The sequence below is a fragment of the Tachysurus fulvidraco genome, chromosome 12 (assembly GCF_022655615.1).
Source record: "Tachysurus fulvidraco isolate hzauxx_2018 chromosome 12, HZAU_PFXX_2.0, whole genome shotgun sequence".
Lineage (NCBI taxonomy): Eukaryota > Metazoa > Chordata > Actinopteri > Siluriformes > Bagridae > Tachysurus > Tachysurus fulvidraco.
In genome coordinates, this window is record NC_062529.1 from 25,060,962 (window position 1) to 25,085,484 (window position 24,523).

The window sequence follows — 24,523 nt, forward strand, 5'->3', positions numbered from 1 at the left end:
TCAAGTGTAATATTTCTCTTTCCAAAAAATGTGTTCCTCCCTGAAAAGATTTAGAGTACACTTTAGCTGACAAACCCCTCCCGTGGAAAAATTGGCCATAAAAAGAGTTTAACAGCTTTTATTTATCTTCTTCAACTCAGATGATTTGTTTTTAATGAGCTCTTGAGATTATTTTTTATAACTAATAGTAAAACCTGTTTCTAAATCATGTTAGTTTTCTGTTTGTTAATTATATTATTTACTGTTGTTTGAATGTTCATTATTTCAGATGTGTATATATATATATATATATATATATATATATATATATATATATATATATATATATATATATAGTAGATTTTATTTAAATAGTATTAAAAACTGTGATACTGACTTGGGATGTTGTCCTATTGTAAACTTATCACATTCCAGGTACTTTAGTAAGCTGAAACCTGTTTGGCTGAAAGATAAGATAACTGCGTGTGTGTGTGTGTATACATGTTTTCAGGTCTCCTTGGTGTTCCTCAGGAACACCATAGATGCCCTTAGTGACTTTATCTTCAGCAGCCAGAGCAGGCAAACCGATCGAACCTCATTTGTATTCTGAGGAATAAAACACATAAGTTATACTGTATATTTCATGTTATCATGTTACTTCGGTTATCGTTTCCATAGCAATGGCTAATTTACAGGGCGGCGTGAACGAGTTGAACAGTTTCTGACCAATCACAATACAGAATCTGACAGAGCTACGGTATCAATGTACATGTTATATTGATTATGTTAATGTTGTTTATTTTTTAATTTCATTCATTATTTATTTTCTTGCAGTTTTGTGATAGATTCAACTCAATATTTACAACTTTATGGTCTCAGCAATCGCTCCCTATCTTAAAAAGACATTCCAGCTTCGAGGTTTATCTGGATTCATGTGGACATAGACTGTTATCTGTAAAATGTGTTATTTTCAATCGTTAGTGACCGAAAAGAGCAGTAGTGAAAACAGAGTATGATGAAGTTATGTATCGGTTGAATAGACATTATTTGTATAAACCTCAGTATGTGGCCTCGGTATCCAAACCTGAGACACGGTGCAGATGAACCTGGAAACACCTTCTGACCTGCAGATTTGTGAATTTTATATATGACTGAACAGTAGGACAACATTCAGTCCCTTTGTATCTTTGTAGACATTTTTGTTTTGAAAGGGAAAAACTGGAGCCATTGATAGGTATCAGCTGGATAGGAAGTGAGTCTGTCACTTGTTCACTCATTGACAGTCAGAGGAGTTTGTATAATTAACAGAGATGGGGGACTCGAGTCATATGACTTGACTTGAGTCAGACTTAAGTCGCAAATTTGAGACTTGAGACTTGCTTGACAAATATTAAAAAAAGACGTCTTGACATTGACTTGACATTCATGTCTTGAGACTTACTTGTGACTTGCACATGTGTGGCTTACTCCCACCTCTGATAATTAACCATAAATAAAACCTTTGCTAATGTTGAACTGGTCATTACATCATTCTAGGGGAGGTTATAACCTGTACTGCAGACAGCCACCGGGGGGCCTCAGAGACACTAGGGCTTCACTTCTGAATCCATGTTGTGACGTCCAGACATTTATTACTGTCTCTGATCTGTGTGTGTGTGTGTGTGTGTGTGTGTGTGTGTGAAAGAGAGAAAGAGAAAGAGTGAGGCAGACCCCAACCCACAATTCTGTCCCTTATGGCTTTCCACAGTACAAGATAACCGTGCCTCGATCCCTCTGCAAAACCCCGCCCACTCTTTTGTACGTAGTTACGTCATGCCTTTAAATATTCCCGTTGCTTTTTTTTGTCCTCCTCAGTGTGTCCACATCCACGTCCACAATCATCCCGCCCCTGAGTCCACACACACTCGCACTCGCACTCACACTCACACACAGGCTGCTGCTGCTGCTGGCTAGCGATGCCGAACTGAGTCCTAATCCTGAATCTGTGACAAAACAATATATAATAATCTACTGGAATAAGCGCCGTCGACGGTGATTTATTGTCCCGGTCTGAGAGACTGTTAGCTTCAAGCTAACTCAGCGCTGAGGAAAGTTTGCGCGAGGACCACCTTCAGTGCGCGCACGCGCGCGTGTACGTGTGTGTGTGTGTTTTTTCTCCTCTAAATCAAATTTCACACGGAAAGTTCGGGAATGTCTCTGTCGGTACCGCAGAACGGACAGGGCGATAACGAGCCCGCTATCGAGCTTTTTGTCAAGGTAAGTCACAAATGTATGCCTTTATTGATTGTTGTGACGTTTCACGAGCCAGCTGCGCGAGCTCAAACCGTTAATCGTACAATTTAAACAGATAAAACTAGCTGAATGTTGGACAAAATATTCACAATTTCATCGAAATTTGAGATTAAAATTGTAATTGTTAAAACTAGCTGAATGTTGGACAAAATATTCACAATTTCATCGAAATTTGAGATTAAAATTGTAATTGTTAAAACTAGCTGAATGTGGACAAAATATTCACAATTTCATCGAAATTTGGGATTAAAATTTCGATTAAAATTATAATTGTTAAAAGTAGCTAAATGTGGACAAAATATTCAGCATTTCATAGAAATTAGGATAAAAAATTGCGATTGGAATTTTTATTGTTATTTCTAAATTAGTCAGCAGTGATTTATCATTAACATTTTTTTTACCGGTACTTCTGATATAAAATACACGATATTATCGTGATATACTGAATGGGATGTTAAATGTTAACCGATATTTAAACAGAAAGTATTTTTAATTATTAAAACCATCAGGAGAAGGAATATGTTGCACTTTTGGGTTTACCATCAGGAATATGTATCACGATATATCTCTGAATGGTGAATTGTTGCAGCTCTTGTCTTGTAGCTATTAATCACACACAGCAGGTTTCTAAGCTGTTTTACAAAATACAATCTTAAATTCGTGTACTCTTATTGTTGATATAAATATATAATAAAGTAGCAACATAGTTTTTGTCTTTAGTTTATTGTGATATTTCAGTTATGTCAGGTAAAGTAAGTGCTACTGAATTCTGGATTCTGATTGGTCAGAAGTGTTGGTCTGGCGTTTCTATATATGTAAGAAGATGTTTAGTTAACGTTTATGGATGGAGTCTCCAGGGTCGGAGGTAAAGAGAAACCAAACAATTTCTGAAACTGTATTGTAATCATTGTTGAATTGCTGTAGTATAAGAGGAATAAAGCACTTCCTGGTGGTTGATTATTTTCCTAAAATGATACGATGTGAAGTGTTTTATTCTCGGGTCTTTGATGTTATTAGTGCCTAAGCTTGTATTAGTTAGCCTTATACTCAATGCTTTTGGAAAAAAATACTTTGTGTTAGGTGGCTTTAAAATAATATGTAGTCATCATATGGATGAAGTACTGAAAGTACCAAAAAACAAAGAATGAACGGGTGGATCGTCTGTCCTCTTCTGGTACCACACCATCATTTTCATTTGCTAAAATTGCTGGTATAAAACATGGATAAGACACAAACTCAGAAAGAGGACATTGGTCGAAAAATGTTTCCGCCCGGTTATGTTTGATGGAAAGATCGAGACGTTTGTCCTTTGCTGTTTTTCTCTCTCTCTGTCTCTCTCTTTCTGTCTCTCTCTTCCTGTCTACAGCTTTTGGCTTTTGTCTTTCTAGAAGCACAGCGTTTTGGAAGAGAGCGGGAAAATGGCAGAGAAAAAAAGGGGAAGGGAGAGGGGAGCTCAGTGGGAGGGCAAAGAGAGAGAGGGGGAGAAGAAGTCTGAATTCACTCAGAGCCCATAGTTTCTTAAGCTGTGGAAACAAACCAAAAAAATTAACATTTCGATCGAACCGCTGTTTTGTCTGAACAAATTTCACTTTCCATCATGCCAAGCTACAGCATCAAAAACTCCAAATATGGAACAACCCATTCTAACTTTTTTTTTTTCTCGTCCTTTTGCCTATCCAAAAGCTATAAATGTCCGACTCACCCCCGTACAGGGTGGTATCTTTTCTTCTCTCTCGCTCTCTGGCCTCCTCCTACACGAGGCCTACAGAGAGTTCAGGATTCCAGGATTGCATTCTCTCCGACTGAACTGGGATCAGTGTTCCTGGAATCTGTGGGAGACTGTAATCTAACGAAAAGGCTGCAGCAGCAAAACGCTTCAATCCTCCAAGGGGACCGCTTTAGTCGAACCTTTTCTAGTTTCACTTTTATTCCTATTTTATTATGATGATTCACAGGTCCAGTATCAGAGATGTAGTGAGTGCCGATTTCTCTCGTCTTTAAGTCTGTGAACGTTACAAGCAACGTATATTAAAGTCTAGTCTTTATGTGGTGTTAGTCAAAGACTCACACATTCTTGGCATGTATGAAAGGAGCTACCGTTGGAATATGGATTGGAGCATGACGAATTGCAGCATCAGACATCCCGAACATCAAGGTGACAAAGTTCTGGCTGTGTGAGAAATCATTTGATTAAATCGTCCAAAGACGGAATCAAGAAGTTTAGAAGTTTTGTTGCCTATGCTAGGAGGATTCAGTCAACATTTCCATAGTAACAGACTGAGAGTCTGTTGTTTTTCTTCTCAGACGTGTTTAATGTATAATTATTTATACAAAATATGAGCATTGGTTTTCCTCCTCCTGCACTATTTTTAATTAGTTCAGTATTATACGGAGTTATTTATCCGGTCCTACGTTGCCTAAGTGGGGGTTGTGTTTTCCTCTGTACATCCGTGGGTATTCCTTTCCCCATCCTTTGTCTTTCCCCTTTCCATCTTCCTTTCATGCCTGTTACATTACATCTGTTGTGTGTTTTTATATATAGAAAGGAAGTTAGAATGTATTTTGTGTGTGTGTGTGTGTGTGTGTGTGTGTGTGTGTGTGTGTGTATACATGAACGATGGAGATTTGAGATTTTAGGTTTATACTCTTTCTCTGCTAAAGAATCGCTTGTTGAAGGCTTCCTTAATGCTGCAGTTTATTACGGATGAGTTTGTGTTAAACAAATTTTACAGTACGTGTTTAACTAGACTTGATTCTACTGCAAGGATTTTAGAGGTCATCCTTGGGCAGGTTCTTGCTTTTTCTTTTTTCCCCCTCTTTTATTTCCTTCTTTCTCATCGGCTTGATGTCGTCACAGTGATCTGTTCCACAGTCTCCTCTTTTGCTTTATTCCACCAGCGTTCAGCATCTGACCATTCCTAATCTCTAGTATAATTAGAATTGCTTTGTTTCCAAACAGAAAAAAAAACTCTGCATCGTTCAGTTGGATCTTTGGGTTTCGCACCACACCCTCTTTCCAGATCCTTCTGTAGCTCCCTTTTTTTTATTCCCTTTCTATGTACAGAGAATACCGGTTCTGTGTTTACACACAAGGGTGAGCGGTGATCACAGCTCCGTCTCTGCGGGCGTTTACACGTGGCTATGTTCATCAGAGTGTATCGCCGGTTTCTTTTGTTCCTGCCGCAGTTTCAGGTTGCCGTGGTAACCGCACACACACCCCTGCGGAGCCAGCGGTTAAGACGGGACACGATGTTGCACTGGTGTTATTGTAAATGTTTTCACATTTGTTCCTTTTACCGGGTTTCATTTTAGACAAGGTTGTGCAAAAGGCTCACTGTTTTGTTTTTTTGGTTTAGTTTATTTTAGTTTATTTTTAATCTATCTCTGTGATTCTCCTTTTGTTCATGTCGATATATAACAGTGCCAGAAATCATGTCAGGAGGTCTGAGATATCCGAAGATCTCTACAGAACCTTTTAACAAATTTTCTACCACTGTGCTAAACTAAGTAGCCATTAGTTTCTTCTTACTTATCAACAGTACTAGCATTGTAGCTCTACTGCAGAACTAAAGAGTGTTAAATTAATAAAAATAATGTGTTGTTTATATTTCCTAGTGATTAAAGTGCCACCGTTCATAAGCATGAGCAAAAATTAAAATGATAGAAATACATATTTTAAATCAATGGCCTTGGACAGATTTAGATGCTTTTCCGTAATAACTTACAATCTTGAAGAAACTTATCTTGCTCCTGTTCTTTGTACAGAACATTTTAAGCTTTGTTACTGTGAAACCTTCTGGCGGAGGCAGCCAGGTTTTTGGCTCATAATTTCTGAGAGATAATACTACTGTAAATCAATTATTACAATGGAATACATATTTTCTAATCCCAGCGTGTCAGACACTATGTACTGAACACTTTATTGCTTTATCGTCTCTTACACACCAATTTTAACCGCATTAGGTCATGACCGGGGTCAGGAGAAGCTGAGAGAAAAGTTTAATTAAAGATTTTAATGTTGTAATGACAGAGGACAGCATGACGATCTCATACAGATTGACTTTTGATTCACTACGAATCAAAAGATGACCTTTTTACAGGAAGCCACAGCAGTTTTGAAGACACTAGACCTGTTTGTTTGCAAAACGAAGGCAAAGAGCAGTGCGGGCATTTCCATAGGACGATCCTCGACGCCCAGCGTGCCTCCAAGTCAACTGTGCTGTTACCTCGTCAAGGGGTCTAACCTTAGTGCCGGCATTTATTGTTCCATAACCTCAGCTCTTTTTGCACTGGCTCTTCAGTTTAATTATTTGTTTGAGTCATGGGACGAGCTCGTGCCGAACGACACGGCCTTCATGTAAAGCTCATATCTGTTCATATGGCCACTGTGAGGGCCATAAAGTCAGAAGAAAGAAGTTATTTTGACGATACCGAGTTAACAATGCTAGTGAAATTCAAATGTTCTTAACAGGAATACTAAGATGTGTAACATAACCAACGTATCAACACAACACAAACAGGAGTCGGATCGCTCGTATTTGGTCAGGTTTAAGGAGATGGAGAGCGAGAAGATTGTGTGTGAACGTATATGACGTGTGTGGGCTATGTTCAGGTTAGGATTATTTGATACAATACTACTGAAACAATATGATTCAATATGATATAGTTTTCATATGGCAAGATTTGGTATTTGGTGATACTTGTGAATCTAATATGGTTGAGTTCTTTAGGCACCGATTCTATTATTGACAATACCACAGAATACGACAAGAATTTATGAAACACAGCCTGAGAAACCTGTGATTTATCACGACGCATAACACTGCAGTAGACTAAATTAATGCTGGCTCAGCAATGCTTCCTTGCATAATGCTGAGAGTGTACGCACGCACACACACACACACACACACACACACACACACACACACACAGTAGATGGTACACAGTATCGTATATTAAATGCTTGTAACCTACATTCAACCTTCGGCCGCACAGTTTCCACTTTTAATAGCCGAAGTTGCAGGTGAAGTGGGCGTGGCTGGGCACAGAGAAACATTTAGGCCAAGTTCACCTTTATGCAAACATCAGTCAAAGCACAAGACGACAAAGCAACCTCTAGCATACTCAACATTATATGGAAAGAAAATGGCCTGTGTGTGAAGGCAGGGTTCTGACAGCGAGTCCTCTTTCTATTCTACGTGAAGGAAAGAGACAGATCCGCAGATGAGCAGCTGAAGAGGCTGTTTTTCTTCAAGGCTGCACTCTCGTAAAACGGCTCAAGAGTCTCCACAGCATTAATTATTGCCCTGCTTTGACAAAGGGTGTGTGTGCGCGAGTGTGTGTGCGTGCGTGTGTGTGTGTGTGTGTTTGTGTTTGATATTGTAAAAAGAGAGCATAAAACCTTTATAAACCCAGACGTCACCAACTGACGATACTCACTCACTCGTCATTTTTTTCCTCAGAGACTCCACATCCCATGGAACATTTGTTTCGTTCTGCTTTCTTCCTCTTCCACCCCCCTCCCCCCACCCAGCCATCATCATCATCATCATCTGCATTCCGTCTGGTCTTTGTCAGTCACGTCCGAGTTATGCAGTGCCTAACACCCTTGTGATACAGAAGCGTGTTTAAAAATACACGTTGGTGTCAGCGTCCAGCTATCATCATCTGTTTGTGTGAAAAAATTATGTTCTTCAGGAATTTGTGAACAATCCAGATGGTGTGTGTGTGTGTGAAAGTACAAGAAGAATGTTATTTTTATACTTCTGTCTTGGTATCCATATTGATTTGAGACCTCTTTTACTGTTGTCGCATGTCATGTGGGCATGGGCAGTAGCAGATGTAAAGATGTGCTGTGTCCTGTTAGGATGGTGTGAATCTCCGGAGGTTTCCAACGTTGCCTAAAGTTCTGTGTGGTGTAAATAATGTAACAAAGAACAATTCCGACATGCAGATGACACGGTATGAAGGATAGAGATGTCCTCGGTAGACTGGTCGAGCTTGTCTCTTTTGTTTGGCAAAAATATTTTGTGCCCACATGTTTCATATTGACTCACGAGTCACGGTTTAGGCCGCACTCTGGGGCTCGTTCGGGGGGAAGTTTGCTTGGTCATTCAATTCCATTTGGGTCGCGTTTGCTCTTTGCTCAGTATCAGTGATTGTCATTGTCAAGACAGCATTGTTTGACTGATTTTTGCAAATTTTTAAGGAACATAGTACTTGTTCTCTCTCTCTCTCTCTCTCTCTCTCTCTCTCTCTCTCTCTCTCTCTCTCTCTCTCAGGAAATTCACCACTAATGAGACATTTCCTGTGAAATCAATGCTAGTAATGAGAGTCAAACTTAAAATTAGAAAGATTTACTAAATCAGATGAAGAGAAAGAGAGAGAGAGAGATGTACGGTGTAGAGAAGAAGGGAGTGGTCGATTTGATTGTTAGGGTGGAGCGGTATCATATTGTGATATTTCTTCCCGGTATGTCGTACATCTCAACATAGAATTTTACACCAAGTCCTGGTTGTAGGTTCAGAGGTTTTTGGATAAAATAAATAAATAAATAAATCCTTGATGACAAAGTGTACATGACATTTCACACCTAGCCCCCTCCCCCTTGCCTACCTGACCCATACTTAGTCCACAGGTCCTTTACTGAATACAGAATTGAGGTCATAAAGATGACCAGTCTCTCTCTCTCTCTCTCTCTCTCTCTCTCTCTCTCTCTCTCTCTCTCTCTCTCTCTCTGTGTCATGTGCTATTTGTGACAGAACTGTGTGCGTGTGTACTTTTGGAGTGGTGTAAGAGCACAGATTTAGCACTGAGTTGAGACAGTTTATAGAGTGTCCCAGCCCTACAGTCTTCTCTGCCTAGTTTCTTCCTCGTCCTGTTTCCTAGCCCGGAAGTGAGCAATCACAGAACGTATAAACTAAACACTGGGTTGTTTGGCCTCAAGCGTAAATAAGCACCCCTACAGTCACCCCTCTGTGTGTTAAAGTGGAGTAAATGATAGCACTGATTCCCCAGGATATATTTATACACCTAATGTCATCATGGTAGTGTGTCATACTAAAATCACCTAATGTCATCATGGTAGTGTTTTCCTAAAACTTAGAAAACTGACAATTTCCCAATTTGCACAAACTTAAACACACACACACACACACACACACACACACACACACACACACACACACACACACACACACACACGAGCAACTGACACACTGGTTCTGTTTCTCTTTGACACATAACTGTTTGTAAGAATCTCATGGCTCTCTACCTCCCTCTCTCGCTTGTCCCTCCCTTTCTCTATTGCACTCTTTCTCTCTCCTTTTTTGGGTAACAGTGTGGTCTGGAGTCTCATAAGAAGTGTTTGCCAGTTAAAGAGCTAAATTTAGTGCTCCACTACAGAAGGATGGAATGCCCCAAAACACACACACAGTAAATTGCTTGCGTTGGGATTTTGCCAACCATCCATGGGGAGTGAGTGTGTGTTTGTGTGTGTGAGTGTGTGAGGGAGAGAGAGAGAGAGAGAGAGAGAGATTCAGATTCAGAGAAGGACATAATATTACTTTAAACTAAAGCCATGCAAGCTACATCTTAAATACCACACCCTACACATTGTACTTTTCACTCTAAAAAATAAATAAACCCTACACAATGATGCCTTTTAGCTGATTCTGAATGTAAAATATCAAACATTAAACTGAGCATCTACTTCTCAAAATCAACAAACTACAGTAAGTGTGTGTATGTATCTGTGCACTGGTGTGTGTGTGTGTGTGTGTGTGTGGATACTTGATCATGTCAGATACAGATGGAACACCTTTCTTTCTTTCTTTCTTTCTTTCTTTCTTTCTTTCTTTCTGTTTGTCTTTATTCCCCTCCTCTTTTTTTCCCTCTCTCTTTCCATTCATACTGGATATCTTGACGCACACTGGATGAGCTCTGCCTCTGATTTAGAGCGCACACACACACTTAGCTGTGAGCGTGGCATGACTCACTGCCTGTGTTGGACAGCTGTGCTCATTAGGGTGGTTAACCTCATTTGAATGTTAGGGTGTGTGTGTGTGTGTGTGTGTGTGTGTGTGTGTGTGTGTGTGTGTGTGTGTGTGTGTGTGTGTGAGATGGATTTGTCCCACTGTAAAATCAGTGACAACTGTGTGTGTGTGATGGATTTGTCTCACTGTAAAATCAGTGACAACCGTGTATGTGTGTGTGTGTGTGTGTGTGTGTGTGATGGATTTGTCTCACTTTAAAATCAGTGACAACCGTGTGTGCGTGTGTGTGTGTGTGATGGATTTGTCTCACTGTAAAATCAGTGACAACCGTGTATGTGTGTGTGTGTGTGAGATGGATTTGTCCCACTGTAAAATCAGTGACAACCGTGTGTGTGTGTGTGTGTGTGTGTGTGTGTGTGTGTGTGTGATGGATTTGTCTCACTGTAAAATCAGTGACAACCGTGTGTGTGTGTGTGTGTGTGTGTGTGTGTGATGGATTTGTCCGACTGTAAAATCAGTGACAACCGTGTGTGTGTGTGTGTGTGTGTGTGTGTGTGTGTGTATGATGGATTTGTCCCACTGTAAAATCAGTGACAACCGTGTGTGTGTGTGTGTGTGTGTGTGTGTGTGTGTGTGTGTGATGGATTTGTCTCACTGTAAAATCAGTGACAACCGTGTGTGTGTGTGTGTGATGGATTTGTCCCACTGTAAAATCAGTGACAACCGTGTGTGTGTGTGTGAGATGGATTTGTCCCACTGTAAAATCAGTGACAACTGTATGTGTGTGTGATGGATTTGTCTCACTGTAAAATCAGTGACAACCGTGTGTGTGTGTGTGTGTGTGTGTGTGTGTGTGTGTGTGTGTGTGTGTGTGTGTGATGGATTTGTTTCACTGTAAAATCAGTGACAGTCACACGTGTGTGTGTGTGTGTGTGTGTGTGCGAGAGAGAGAAACTCTGTCACATTCAGTCATCCATATTTCAGAAGCACTGTTTGCTTGTTTTCATATAATAGTTTTGCATAAAGTGGGCGGAGCCGTGCGTGTACGCCTCCGGTTGCTGTGGTTACTTTTCACCATATATAGTGTGTAATGCTAAACATTTCTCTCTCTCCCTGTTTTTCTATAATGAGCTTTAAAGGTATGACTATTGCCAAAGCATTGATGATTAATTATTAATAATAAAATCTATATTTAAATATAATTGAATCTTTTCTCTGAGCTCTTTTCTCTTATTTCTGCTCTGCAGTGAATAACCTGCTTCTCAGAGGGAGGTGTCGAACAAAAGGGCACTGTGATGATTTGTTTGTTTGCAAAGAATACTCTTCCAGATGGCTGTGTGTGTGTGTGTGTGTGTGTGTGTGTGTGTGTGTGTGTGTGTGTGTGTGTGTGTGTGTGTGTGTGTGTGTGTGTGTGTGTGTGTGTGTCTTTCCAGCTCTTTCTTCCTCTAGAAGAGGCTTTTGATGCAGCAGATGTTCTCTGTGAGAGATTATGGGCCAAAGACTGTCTTGGACTTTCTGTCTGTCTGTCTGTCTGTCTCTCTCTCTCTCTCTCTCTCTCTCTCTCTCTCTCTCTCTCTCTCTCTCTCTCTCTCTCTCATGAAACCCATACTAAGATTGGCTTCATCCACTTTATACTAAAAGTGGAGATAACAGTGATGTAGATGTGTAATGGTGATGACTGAGTGAAAGGACACAGCGTGTGATGATGATGTTGATGTTGATGACTTGCTTCTCTCTTCTTGTAGAGAAGTGAATCAGCGGGATACAACCAGGACACTTATATAAACATTTCACACTCTCAGCAGTGTGCATTACGACTTGGCGTGTGTGTGTGTGTGTGTGTGTGTGTGTGTGTGTGTGTGTGTGTGTGTGTGTGTGTGTGTGTGTGTGTGTGTGTGTGTGTGTGTGTGTGTGTGTGTGTGTGTGTGTGTGTGTGTGTGTGAATGCACGCGTGAAAGTTCTTGGAGGCAGAGTCTCTTGGAGGCAGTCTCCTGTTTTAGAGGAAACACTTGGCTGTGACTAAATCCTAAACAAACTCATCATCAGGGCATGATGGTTATAAGTCACATTACTGCCAAAGCTCTCTGTCCCTCTGTCTTACTCTCTTTGTCTTCTGTCTGTGTCTGTCTGCCTCTCTAGCTATAATTTTTTTCTGTGTGTCTCTCTGTCTGGCTTACTTTCTCATCTCAAAGGAAATGCTTGGGCCTAAACCTAAACAAACTCATTAGTAGGATATGCGTGGAATGCTTTTTCCATCCGAGAGAGGAATTAAAAATGAAATGATGGAGTGGCTATAAAAAATGTAGGGGATTAGAGAGAGAGAGAGAGAGAGAGAGAGAGAGGGGAATTAAAAATGAAATGATGGAGTGGCTATAAAAAATGTATAGGGAGGGAGAAAGAAAGCGAGAGATGTTTAGAAAGATCTCTTTCACACTTATGGTATTGTTTGCTTTTGTTTTTTTATTTCTTTAAGCACTTGTTACTTGTTCCCATGTGCTCTCTCTCTCTCTCTCTCTCTCTCACACACACACACACACACACACACACACACACACACACACACACACACACACACAAAGAGAAATTCCATAAACCTGCCCTCTTTCTTTTTGTCTTTTCTCAGTAATATTTAATGATTTAGGATTTTTTTAGAGCCATGTGTTAGAGAAGGAGACAAAGGAATGTGGCAATAAAAATGTGTTGTTTTTTCCCCCCAGTAACCTGGAACCCCCACAACACACACACACACACACACACACACACACACACACACACAGGATTGTTGGAGATTTTAACTTGAGTTTGTACAATGTGAGGAATGTAAGGAGTGCTGCATGATTTAGACACACTGAAGTAAGACAGATGCATAACCCACACACACACACACACACACACTCTTTCTCACTCACACACACACTCTTTCTCACACACACACACACACACACACTCTTTCACACATTATCTGAGCATGGTACTTGGTTGTACTGAGAGATGAGATGAGTGTGTTTCAGAAAGCACACACTACAATATTAAACACACTAAAATAAAGACCAAAAAAAAAAAAATTTATAAACGACTCGTCAACCCTCCTGGCAGATTAGTATTTTCTCCGACCGGAGGATGTCGTTGCACTTTCATATCATAATCATATCAAATTAAATTAGGTCAGTTTTTTTTAACCGTGCCATTGATATTGAGTGTGTTTGTGTGTTACTGTATTAAATTCCTTCTCTTGAAGCACTTCAGGAACTACAGGAAAGAACATTTATTTCCTTAAAAAAATAAATTCGAAATAATGTTTCACCGTTTAACTTGCTGTGACAGGATTAATCCCAGTCTGTGGGACTGTGCTAATCCCACCAAGTGTGATGGGGCTTAATCCCAGCATGTATGATGAACGTAACCGTGGATGTGGGACTTCGGATTACGTATTAACTAAATGATGTGTGTGTGTGTCTGTGTTTCAGGCTGGCAGTGATGGAGAGAGCATAGGGAACTGTCCCTTCTCCCAGCGCCTCTTCATGATCCTCTGGCTGAAGGGAGTGGTATTTAATGTCACCACCGTCGACCTGAAAAGGTACACTCACCTACAAAACACATCAAATTCATTAATCCCTTACGAACAATATAAGCAGTGTGAGAGGACATGATGAAACCTCATTTAAATAAGTTAGGGGTGTGTGTAATAACACTCGTATGATCATTTTCATATAATAGTTTTGCATGAAGTGGGCGGAGTCTCGGTTAAACTCCTCGCATTCGACGTGTCTGTGGAAACTTTTCATCGGTGTTAGGTCGGAGTTTTCATAAGCACACACGATTCCGACCGATAATATCCGAGCGTTCGGTCGCTATGTACTGTAGCACACGTTCAGCCGTGAGTGTAGCGAAAGTGTAAATATAACGTGAAAAGGCGTCCCGGTTCGAGCAACGCTGAGATTTAAGTTGTCGACGGTGCTGTTTTGTACAATGAAGTTATTTGTGGAAGACGTCTTGTGAGCCATGTGGAAAAAATAAGGTCTCTCTCTCTTTGAGATTTTCTACATATGATCCCATTCAGCCTACAGAAGAGCTTCTTGACACTACAGCAGACAGAACAGTCATTGTGTACTTGTTCGTGTGTTTTACTTCTCCTCGGCTGAACAGTAGCTTCTCTGTGCAGCGCTAGTTCACACCGCAGCGTTCTCTTCATCTCTGACCACTTCACACACACATCACCACATTGCTAATAGGGTGAGGGCACTTCCTGTGCTCATGCCAGAGATGTGAGGTCATTTCCAGTTGTTGTGCCTAGAAGAGTGGTAAGTGCAGCGTGTACCAGACTCTTATTAAGCTCAGAATAATGATGAACGATGACAGAGATACTGTATGTACTGTGTACATTTAGTGGTGCAAGCACTGAAAGTACAGGAACGTTATTGTTTGTTTATCTGTTTTATTTTATTTTTGCCTGAAAGGGCACGAGACTTGGTGAACAGATAATACTCAGGCAAGAGATTGGCTTATCGGTCGCGATTTAGTGTCACATTGTGCTTTGGAGCATATCTCAAGAATGGTAAATCTCTTACGGCTTGTGTGCCTCTGTTGCGAAAAGGGCAAGATTATGAGGTCAGGTCTAAAGTTTTGGGCGTGGTCGTGAATTGGGGCGGGGCTAATGATGACGGCATGTTCCAGTCAGTTGTATTCTAGTCAGCTTCAGACTTTTTCAAGGTGAATTATTTCTTTGTCCTTTTTGAGTTGGCAAATTTGCCATGTGCCCGAGGGGAGATATATTTGCATTTGTTCTGATGTGTGCTTCGTTCTAAACGTGCTTGCATTGAGTCGGTATGAAAGGACGTACAACCTTCAATAATCCAATCAAAAATATCTTAGACTTTTAAAATTTGTAACAAATCTGTAGGAGTGTGTGTGTTTGTGTGTGTGTGTGTGTGTGTGGGTGGGTGGGTGTGTTCCGTTTCAGCAAACTGCTCTTTCATCTGAATTTCATTATATTTAGCAAAAAGCCGCCCACTTCACAGACACACCTGGAACGAACACACACACACACACACTCTCTTACGTATGACAGCCCTTTGTATTGCAGAGGTTTCTGGAAACGACCGGTCCGCTGGTTATTGTTGTTCTCCAGATGAATCCTGACCTGCATGTGTTCGACCCAAACAAAATGGAACAATCATTCTATTCACACACACACACACACACACACACACACACACACACACACACACACACACACACACTCTCTCTCTCTCTCTCTCTCTCTATAGATGAAAATTGCTGCTGGAAATAAAAAGCTAGGCTGTTCTAGATAACCTCCGTGCAACATTGTGCACTGGTCCAGCAAGAAATCATTCAATAAAAAGCTGATGTTAATTGAGGAGCCAAAGTCATCTTCATCATTAGTCCATCAGTCATCATCATTATTATTATTATTATTAGTCCATCAGTCATCATCATCATTATTATTATTATTATCTCATACCAACTCAAGAATATGTTTGCGCAACAGATGGATTGGTGGGTAGATGGATGAGTGGATTGGTGAATAGTTAAGTGAGAGGATGGACAGATTTGTTTATGTATGTGAACGGATGGATGAGTGGGTGAATGGATGGATACGTGGATGGAAGGACGGATATGTAGATGAATAGATGCAAATTTATGCTAAAACATGCAAAGTTATAAATGAAACAAAAATTATAAATATATAAAATAATATAAAATACATTGTACCAGTGTGATGGGGTGTGAACATTGTAGATATAAGCAGCAGACTTGAGTGGCATTAAAGGGGGTAATGAAAACGTGGAAAAGAGAGAGAGAGAGCGCGCTGTCCTTCTCCAAAGTGTTAATGAAAGTAAAGAGCATCATGCACATGATTTCTAGTAGACCGTTTGATTCAAAGCATCTGTTTACTTAGAAACCGGAAAACACCACTTGTGTGTGTCTTTGACACTTCTGTGTGTGTATGTGGTTTTTTTTTTTTTTTAGGAAACCAGCAGATCTTCAGAATCTGGCTCCAGGAACACACCCTCCTTTCATCACGTTCAACAGTGAAGTCAAGACTGATGTTAACAAGATTGAGGAGTTCTTGGAAGATGTGCTCAGTCCACCCAAGTGAGTGTGTGTGTGTGTGTGTGTGTGTGTGTGTGTGTGTGTGTGTGTGTGTGTGTGTGTGTGTGTGTGAGAGTGTGTGTGTGTGTGTGTGTGAGAGTGTGTGAGAAAGTGTGAGCTCTGTATGATGCATGTTACAGAGCTGTGTATTTATGCATCCGTGTTGTGTTTTTACGCTCAGGTACACTAAGCTCGGTGCCAGGCACCCTGAGTCCAACACAGCAGGGATGGACATCTTTGCCAAGTTCTCAGCCTACATCAAGAACTCCAAACCGGATGCCAACGAGGGTGAGAGATTGTATCTTGCAATAGATCCTAAGTGACAAGCAATAACACCACCGTGTTGATTAGGCTGAAATGTACACACACACAAACACACACACACTCACACAGAGACGTTGTCTTCTGCTATTGTTTGCTGATAGACATGACAGTGTGACTTATCCATAATTTACATATCACACAGGCGAGAACACACCCTGTGCTTTACATGCAGCTCCCACACAAAGACTGTGAGGCTTCAGGGAACAAACCCGAGTTAGGAAAAGATAATAAAACAAATACATACTGCTTCAGGGATTATTTGGCATTTTAATAGCACAGCTTTTCCTTTAGTATCAGCATTATTCTGTGCTTTGAATGACAAGAAACCACAAAATAACTGAAAGGCAAAATGTGAAACTCAGGTAAACAAGACTGCAAAAATGAAACTCTGTTAACCAGGTGATGTGGTTTTTTCGTGCAAGATTGGACATACATACATACATATAAATACATACATAGATAGATAGTGACCTGGGTGTGTGTTTTATTTGTATTGACTATCATTATATTTATTCGTTATTATTATTATTATTTATAAATTTATACAATTTTTAGGAAGTTAAAAGTTAAAAGCTTAATTTTAAAGATAAAATGTGGGGGAAAAACAATTGCAATGAGTGAAATAAAGACAAAAAGAAATATACCAGTAATATCATCTGTTAAACATTTCATTGTTACCTTTATTCCATGGGATCACTTTCCTTTCACTATTGATCGTTTATAGACTTTGCGCTTGCTGTAATCTGCTGCCCTCCTGTGGCCGCTAAAGAAATTACTAGTGCAGTGTTATACTCTCTTTAGCTCTTTATGTACAATAATGACATATTGTAAGCAAATTAAACAATGCGGAAAATATAATACGTTATTTGCATATTTATGTACATTTACACAATGTACATTTCGATTTTTTAAGATTAGGTTTATATTAGTACACTTCTAATGTTGTCGCTTCATGCACAGTGACTGTTAGTGACATAGGACTGGTAAGATTTAGGATTTGTCTCTGTATGGTAAAATATATATTTTTTTCAATCAGTAAATAAAATAACCAAATTCATATCTGTAGATATTGCATTATAGATTATATAATTTGGCTGTGTGTGTGTTGAGCAGCTCTGGAGCGAGGTCTGTTAAAGACGCTGCAGAAGTTGGATGAATACCTGCGCTGTCCGTTGCCTGATGAGATCGACCACAACAGCGTGGAGGACATTAAAGTGTCCACACGCAAATTTCTGGATGGAGACGAGATGACGCTGGCCGACTGCAACCTGCTTCCAAAACTACACATCGTCAAGGTGAAAATAAAAGGAGTAAATAAAAGCAAAAGAGTTTGTTCCACTTTAGAAACGAACACACACACACACACACACATTTTACCTTTCTGTCAGGTGTAATTAGCAGACCCTAGTAATGCCCCACGTGCCCCCAGCACCTCAAAGCCCTACCTTATTAATATTATTTGATTCATTAATTACTTTTAGAGGTGATGATGCTCACGCACTCTCGCTGAACCGAGAACTAGGAATTTAACAGGTTTGTGGGGTTTTTTTTCTGTCTCTTTTTCCTCAGGTGGTGGCAAAAAAGTACAGAGGTTTTGAGATACCTAAAGACATGACGGCCGTGTGGAAGTACCTGAGCAACGCGTACTCCCGTGACGAGTTCACCAACACCTGCCCCAGTGACAAGGAGATTGAGATCGCCTACGCCGACGTGGCCAAGAGGCTCGTCAAATAAACAGCCTCCAAACACCCCCCCCCCCCAAACCCCTCCCCAACACTGGGTCATCTTTAATTTTACACAGAAAAAAAACAAGTACAGACTCTCTTTTTTTCTGATTCTTTAGAGTATAATAATCCAGTGCATGACATATTATATATATATATATATTTTTTTTCTTCTTCCTAATTCACTACATTTGAAGGGTAAATCTGTCCGATCCTATTTAACCTTTTTATTTTTTAATCACACGAGAAGTGCAAGTGTTAATTTAACAAGTGTGTATCGGTACAGCTCAATATAGCTCACACATGCGCACACACTCCTCTTCCTTTAGCAGCACAAGAGTGTGTATTCACCGACCTTTTATGATTCGGATGAAGGAGAGCTGCTTTTCTAAGCTTGCACAGCGAGCATCTTTGAAGCTTTTTTTTCTGACAAATTCACAGCTAAACAGTGTTGGAAGCTCCAGTGTTTGTTCTTTTCTTAGTTTTTGAGAGCGCTTCATCAGGCACCGACTGATCATCAGGCTCCGAAATGAAGGTAGACCTTTAAAATTAAAATAAAAAAAAAATCTGTTCGTTTCATTTTTTTTTTTTTACAGATATTATTATTATTTAAACTCAGCCCACTTTTTTTTTTCTTTTTAAAACCACCACACTAAAGGTGAAGCTGGACAGCCATTAATTTTTGTATTAATTTCAGCTGTGCTTGATTGTACTTTAATCTTAGATTTAAGAGGGAAAAAAAGTTTGTTAGGTTAAAAAAAAAAAAAAAAAAAAAAAAAAAAGGTAGTAAAGTGTGTTGATTATGTGGACAGGGGTGCCAAAACTTGTACTGGTGGTATGAAGGCGATAAGAAATCAACAGGCGAACTTGGGACACTGATTAATGTAAAAATGTTTCAACATACAAATGTTTTTATTTTTTATGACCAGACTAAAGACATTTCAGTTCTCACTTCAGTTCTTTTTCTTTTTTCTTCTCCTTAAAAAAAACAAAAAACCTTTGAATGTAGCCGAATGAACGCCTTAATCAGGTGCATGACTTTTAATACGACACCTCGTCTGGCCTTATATTCTTACAGCGCAGCGGATTTGTGTTTGTATTAAACGACAATAAAGACAAAAGTGGTGAAAAATGCTGCAAATCACGATTGTACACTATAGGTGTATATATCTATAGATGGTCATGTATCATTATGATGTTTTTTTATTTTAGTTATTATAACTTCATCTAGAAAAACAACTACAGCTTTATCTTTTTTTCTAACATTCATTGGATTTTGATTGAATTTTTTTTTTTTTTAAATAAAAAGGTACAACTGTGCATTTTTGTTCCCACAGGGTTTTTTTTCTTGTTTGAACTGTTCCATTATGACAATACAGTGATCTGACTACGAATGTTTCTACTCACAAGTGAATGAATAAAACGTGTCTGGATATTTATTCCACAGTAGAATAAACTGAGATGATTTTACTAACGAGCTTCTGTTAAAGGCGGGGTCTCTGATTTTTGAAAGCCAATGTTGACATATAAAATCACCAAAACAAACACGCCCCTAACCCAAACGGGTCCCACCCCTGTATCGATAGCTCCGCCCACATATATACGTAACCCAGGCGACTAACGGAAAGAAATGTGTCTTTATCATAGCTGAAGGGAAGAACAATAAAGTGACGTGACATACGGCTAAGTATGGTGACCCATACTCAGAATTTGTTCTCTGCATTTTAATCCATCCAAAGTGCGCACACACACAGCAGTGAACACACACACACAGCAGTGAACACACACCCGGAGCAGTGGGCAGCCATTTATGCTGCGGCACCCGGGGAGCAGTTGGGGGGTTCGGTGCCTTACTCAAGGGCACCTCAGTCGTGGCCGGCCCGCGACTCGAACCCACAACCTTAGGATTACGAGTCAGTTCTCTCCAGCACTGGAAAGCTGATCCTATATTAACACGTCCTACTTCTTGTCCTTATCGTAAGTCTTTCTTATCTTTCTTTGTTTTTATCCTCCATGTCGATGTTAAAACCGCTTTCTGCTAATGTCACACATGCGCACTGAACACTCTCTCCGCACATATCGACAAGACACGCCCCTTTCTGCTCATTGGCTACACGTTTGTTTTGATTTTTGTTTATTTATCAGCCCGACTCAGTTTTCTGAAGCATCTCCAAAATCGGAGACCCCACCTTTAACGGATCCTTCTGTGTTTCCTGTGAGGAAGTTATTCTGAACACTTGTACATTTATACGATGATCAGGATTCAGAGGTTTACTTTCACACCATATCCAGAGGGAAGAACACGAACACGACACCTCACACTCCAAAAGTGCAGAATTAAGAGTGCTATATTTATTTATACCTGACAAAGCTGGAAAATACATTTTTTTAATGTCTAATCATTTAGATGCTGTAGATAAATTCAAAGTCAGGTTTGGTGTGTGGTTTATTGTAGTGTTGTGTGTGTTTAGGAGTTGGATCAGATCTAGTTCCACCCCCTGGACTTCTGGTTCTACAATAAGGACACACACACACACACACACACACACACACACACACACACTAATATATAAAATACAATTGTGTTAAAGCAGCATCACTGTGATTCTCTCTCTCTCTCTCTCTCTCTGATTAAATGAGTAACATTACCATACATTATTAAAACCCCTTACTTTATTATATATCTATAGTTTTATATCATATCACATCTTTATCGTATTTAAATTAGCTTCAGCCTCGAACTCATCTTCGTCCTTTTTATAAATCTCTTGGACATGCAGCGAACTTTATCTTAACTACACCATCATAAAACAATACATATGTTACATTTCAGAAAAAAATACAATTTAAAAAGGTTTAATTCATAATATAATAAAAATATAATAAACCATGATATAATAATTATATTTCAAACAGCTAAAATTATGCCATGATTTGAGATGTTCTTCATCCGACTCCGTGAGGTCATGAGCCTTCTGAAGGTTTATTTTAATAGTGACCTCATAAAGAGAGATGGGAATTCTGGTCTCTCTCTGTTAATGATAGTTGAAGGGTTCTGTGTGTTTTTCCCTGTTTTTTTTTCTCTCTCTCTCCCCCTCACCCCCCCCCTCACTCTCTCTCTCTTTCCCCATCTCACTCTCTCTCTCTTTCCCCATCTCTCTCTACCTCTCTTTCCCCATCTCTCTCTACCTCTCTTTCCCCATCTCTCTCTCTCCTCATCTCTCTCTACCTCTCTTTCCCCATCTCTCTCTACCTCTCTTTCCCCATCTCTCTCTCTCCTCATCTCTCTCTACCTCTCTTTCCCCATCTCTCTCTCTCTCTCCTCATCTCTCTCTACCTCTCTTTCCCCATCTCTCTCTCTCTCCTCATCTCTCTCTACCTCTCTTTCCCCATCTCTCTCTACCTCTCTTTCCCCATCTCTCTCTCTCTCTCTCCTCATCTCTCTCTACCTCTCTTTCCCCATCTCTCTCTCTCTCTCCTCATCTCTTCTCCTCCTCTCTCCTCCTCCTCTCTCTCCTCTCTCCTCTCTCTCCTCTCCCCCTCCTCCTCTCTCTCTCCTCCCCTCTCTCCTCTCTCTCTCTCTCCTTCTCTCTCTCCTCTTCTCTGTCTCTCTCCTCTCTCCCTCCTCTCTCTCTCCTCTCTCTCCTCTCTCCTCCTCTCTCTCTCTCCTCTCCTCCCTCCTCTCTCTTCTCTCCCCTCTCCTCCTCTCTCCTCCCCTCCTCTCTCCTCTCTCCTCTCTCCTCTCCTCTCCTCCCTCTCTCCTCCTCTCTCTCTCTCCTCCTCTCTCCTACCTCCTCTCTTCCCCCTCTCCTCCTCTCTCTCCTCTCACTCCCCTCTCTCTTTCTCCTCCCTCTCCTCCTTCTCCTCCCTCGCCCTCTCTCTCTCTCCTCTCTCCTCCCTCTCTCTCCTCCTCCTCTCTCCCCCTCCTTCTCTCTCTCCCTCCTCCCTCCCTCCTCTTCCCCTCTCCCGTTTCCCCCTCTTTCCCCTCTCTCTCTCTCCCTCCCCCCTCCTCTCTTCCCCTCTCCCTCTCTCTTCTCTCTTTCCCCTCCTCTCTCTCTCTCTCCCTCCCTTCTTCCCCCTCCCTCTCTCCTCCTCTCTCCTTTCTCCCTCTCTCTCTCACCCCCTCCTCTCTCTCTCCTCTCTTTCCTCTCTTTCCCTCCTCTCTCTCCCTCCTCTCTCTCCCCCCTCTTTCCCCTCTCTCTCTCCCTCCTCTCCCTCCTCTCTCCCTCCTCTCTCCCCTCTTCCTCCTCTCCTTCTCCCCCCTTCTCTCCTCTCTCTCCCCTCTTCTCCCCCCTCCTTTCTCTCTCTTCCTCCCCCTCCCTCCTCTCCCCCTCCATCCCTTCTCTCCCCTCTCTCTCCTCCCCTCTCCTTTCTCCTCCCCTCCCTCCTCCTCTCCTCTTCCCTCTCTTCTCCTCTCTCCCCTCTCTCCCTCCTCTGTCTCTTTCCCCCCTCCCTCCCTCCCCCTCCCCCCTCCCCCTCTCTCTTCTTCTCCTCCCCTCCCCTCCCTCTCCCCCCCTCCCTCCTCCTCTCCCCCTCCCTCCTCCCCTCTTCCTTTCCTCCCCCCTCTCTCCCCTCCCCTTCTTTCTCCCTTCTCTCCCCCTCTCTCCTCTCCCCCCCTCTCCCCCCTCCCTCCCTCTCCTCTCTCCCCCTCTTCCCTCCCCCTCTCTCTTCTCCTCTTTCCTCTCCCCTCTCCTCTTCCCTCTCTTCTCTCTCCTCCCTCTCCCCTCTTCTCCCTCCTCCTCTCTCCCCCTCCCTCTCCTCCTCCTCTCCCTCCCCCCTCTCCTCCCCTCCTTTCTCCTCTCCTCCCCCTTCTTCCCCCCCTCCCTTCCTCCTCTCCCCCTCCTCCCTTCCCCCCTCTCTTCCTTTCCCCCCCTCCCTCCCCCTCTTCCCCCTTCCCCTCTCTCTCCCTTCCCTCCCCTCCCCCCCCTCCTCTCCCCCCCCCTTCTCCTTTCCTCTCTTCTCCTCCCTCTCCCCTCTTCTCTCTCTCTCCCTCCTTCCCTCCCCTCCTTCTCCCCCTCCCTCTCCTTCTCCCTTCTCTCTCCTCCCTCTCTTTCCTCTCCCTCCCCCCCCCTTCTCCTCCTTCCCCCTCCCCTCCCCTTCTCCTTTCTCTCCTTTCCCCTCCCTCCCCTCTCCCTCTCCCCCTCTCCTTCTCCCCTTCTCCTCCTCCTCTCTCCCCCTCTCCCTTCTCCTTCTTCTCCCTCTTCTCCCCTTCTCTTCTCCTCCCCTCTCTTCCCTCCCCCCCCCTCTCCTCTTTCTCCCCCCTTTCTCTCTCTCCTCCCCCCTCCCTCCTCTTCCCCCTCCTCTCTCTCTCCCTCTCTTTCCCCTCTCCCTCTCCCCTTCCCCTTCCTCCTCCCTCCCCCCCTCCCTCCTCCCTCCCCTCCTCTCTCCCCTTCCCCTCCCTCTCTCCCCCTTCCCCCCTCCCTCTCTTCTCTCCTCCTCCCCCTCCCCTCTCCTCCCCTTTCTCCCCCCTCCCTCTCTCTCCCTTCCTTTCCCTCCCCCCCTCCCTCTTCCCCCTCTCCCCTCCCCCTCCCTCCCCCTCTCCCTCCCACCCCTCTCTCTTCCCTTTCCTCCCCCTCTCCCTCTTTCCTCCCCTCTCTCCCTCCTCTTCTCCCTCCCTCCCTCTCCCCTTCCCTTCTCCTCCCTCCTCCCTCCTCTCCCTCCCCCCCCTCTCTCCCCCTCCTCCCTCCCTCCCCTCCCCCTCCCCCCTCCTTCCCCCTCTCTCCCCCCCTCTCTCCTCCCCTCCCCCTTTCCCTCTCCCCTCCCCCTTCTTTCTCTCTCTCTCCCCCTCTCCCCTCTCTCCCCCTCCTCCCTTCTCTCCCCCCTTCTCCCCCCCTTCCCTCCTCTTCCCCTCCCCCTCCCCTCTTCTCTCCCCCTCTCTCCCCCCTCTTCTCTCCCCCCTCCCTCTTCCTCCACCCCCCCTCCTCTCTATCCTCTTTCCTCCCCTCCCCTCCCCCTTCCCTCTCCTCCCCCCTCCCCTTCCCTCCTCCCCCCCTCTTCCCCCTTCTCTCCCTCCCCTCCCCCTCTCCTCTCTCCCCCTCTCCTCCCCCCTCCCCCCTCCCTTCCTCTCCTCTTCCCTCCCCTCCCTCTCTTCCTCCC

General features: G+C 42.6%; 1 protein-coding gene and 1 long non-coding RNA gene across 3 annotated transcripts in view; one reads left to right on the forward strand and one right to left on the reverse strand.

The window, feature by feature from the left end:
- Window positions 1-1,824: 1,824 nt before the first annotated feature.
- Window positions 1,825-19,747, forward strand: clic4 (chloride intracellular channel 4). Of its 2 annotated transcripts, none has more exons than XM_027144144.2 (6): window positions 1,825-2,235; window positions 13,733-13,842; window positions 16,257-16,382; window positions 16,561-16,667; window positions 17,817-17,998; window positions 18,273-19,747. In XM_027144144.2, the coding sequence occupies exons 1-6, from the start codon at window positions 2,170-2,172 to the stop codon at window positions 18,435-18,437; spliced, it is 756 nt and encodes a 251-aa protein (XP_026999945.2). In that variant the 5' UTR covers window positions 1,825-2,169; the 3' UTR covers window positions 18,438-19,747. The 2 variants fall into 2 exon arrangements, with proteins under 2 accessions (XP_026999945.2, XP_026999946.1); XM_027144145.2 differs by lacking the exon at window positions 1,825-2,235 and adding an exon at window positions 4,227-4,426.
- Window positions 19,748-20,757: 1,010 nt separating this feature from the next.
- Window positions 20,758-24,523, reverse strand: part of LOC125146036 — a 6,331-nt gene continuing 2,565 nt past the window's right edge. Inside the window, exon 2 of the long non-coding RNA XR_007144537.1 lies at window positions 20,758-20,939. This is a non-coding gene — a long non-coding RNA (uncharacterized LOC125146036). The remainder of the gene's footprint in view (window positions 20,940-24,523) is intronic.

Excerpts from the sequence above, each read along its gene's own strand:
- clic4 (XM_027144144.2), top strand. The coding sequence starts at position 2,170 with ATGTCTCTGTCGGTACCGCAGAACGGACAGGGCGATAACGAGCCCGCT. Across the intron at positions 13,843-16,256 it reads ACCACCGTCGACCTGAAAAG|GAAACCAGCAGATCTTCAGA; the intron begins GTACACTCACCT and ends TTTTTTTTTTAG. Across the intron at positions 16,668-17,816 it reads CAAACCGGATGCCAACGAGG|CTCTGGAGCGAGGTCTGTTA; the intron begins GTGAGAGATTGT and ends TGTGTTGAGCAG.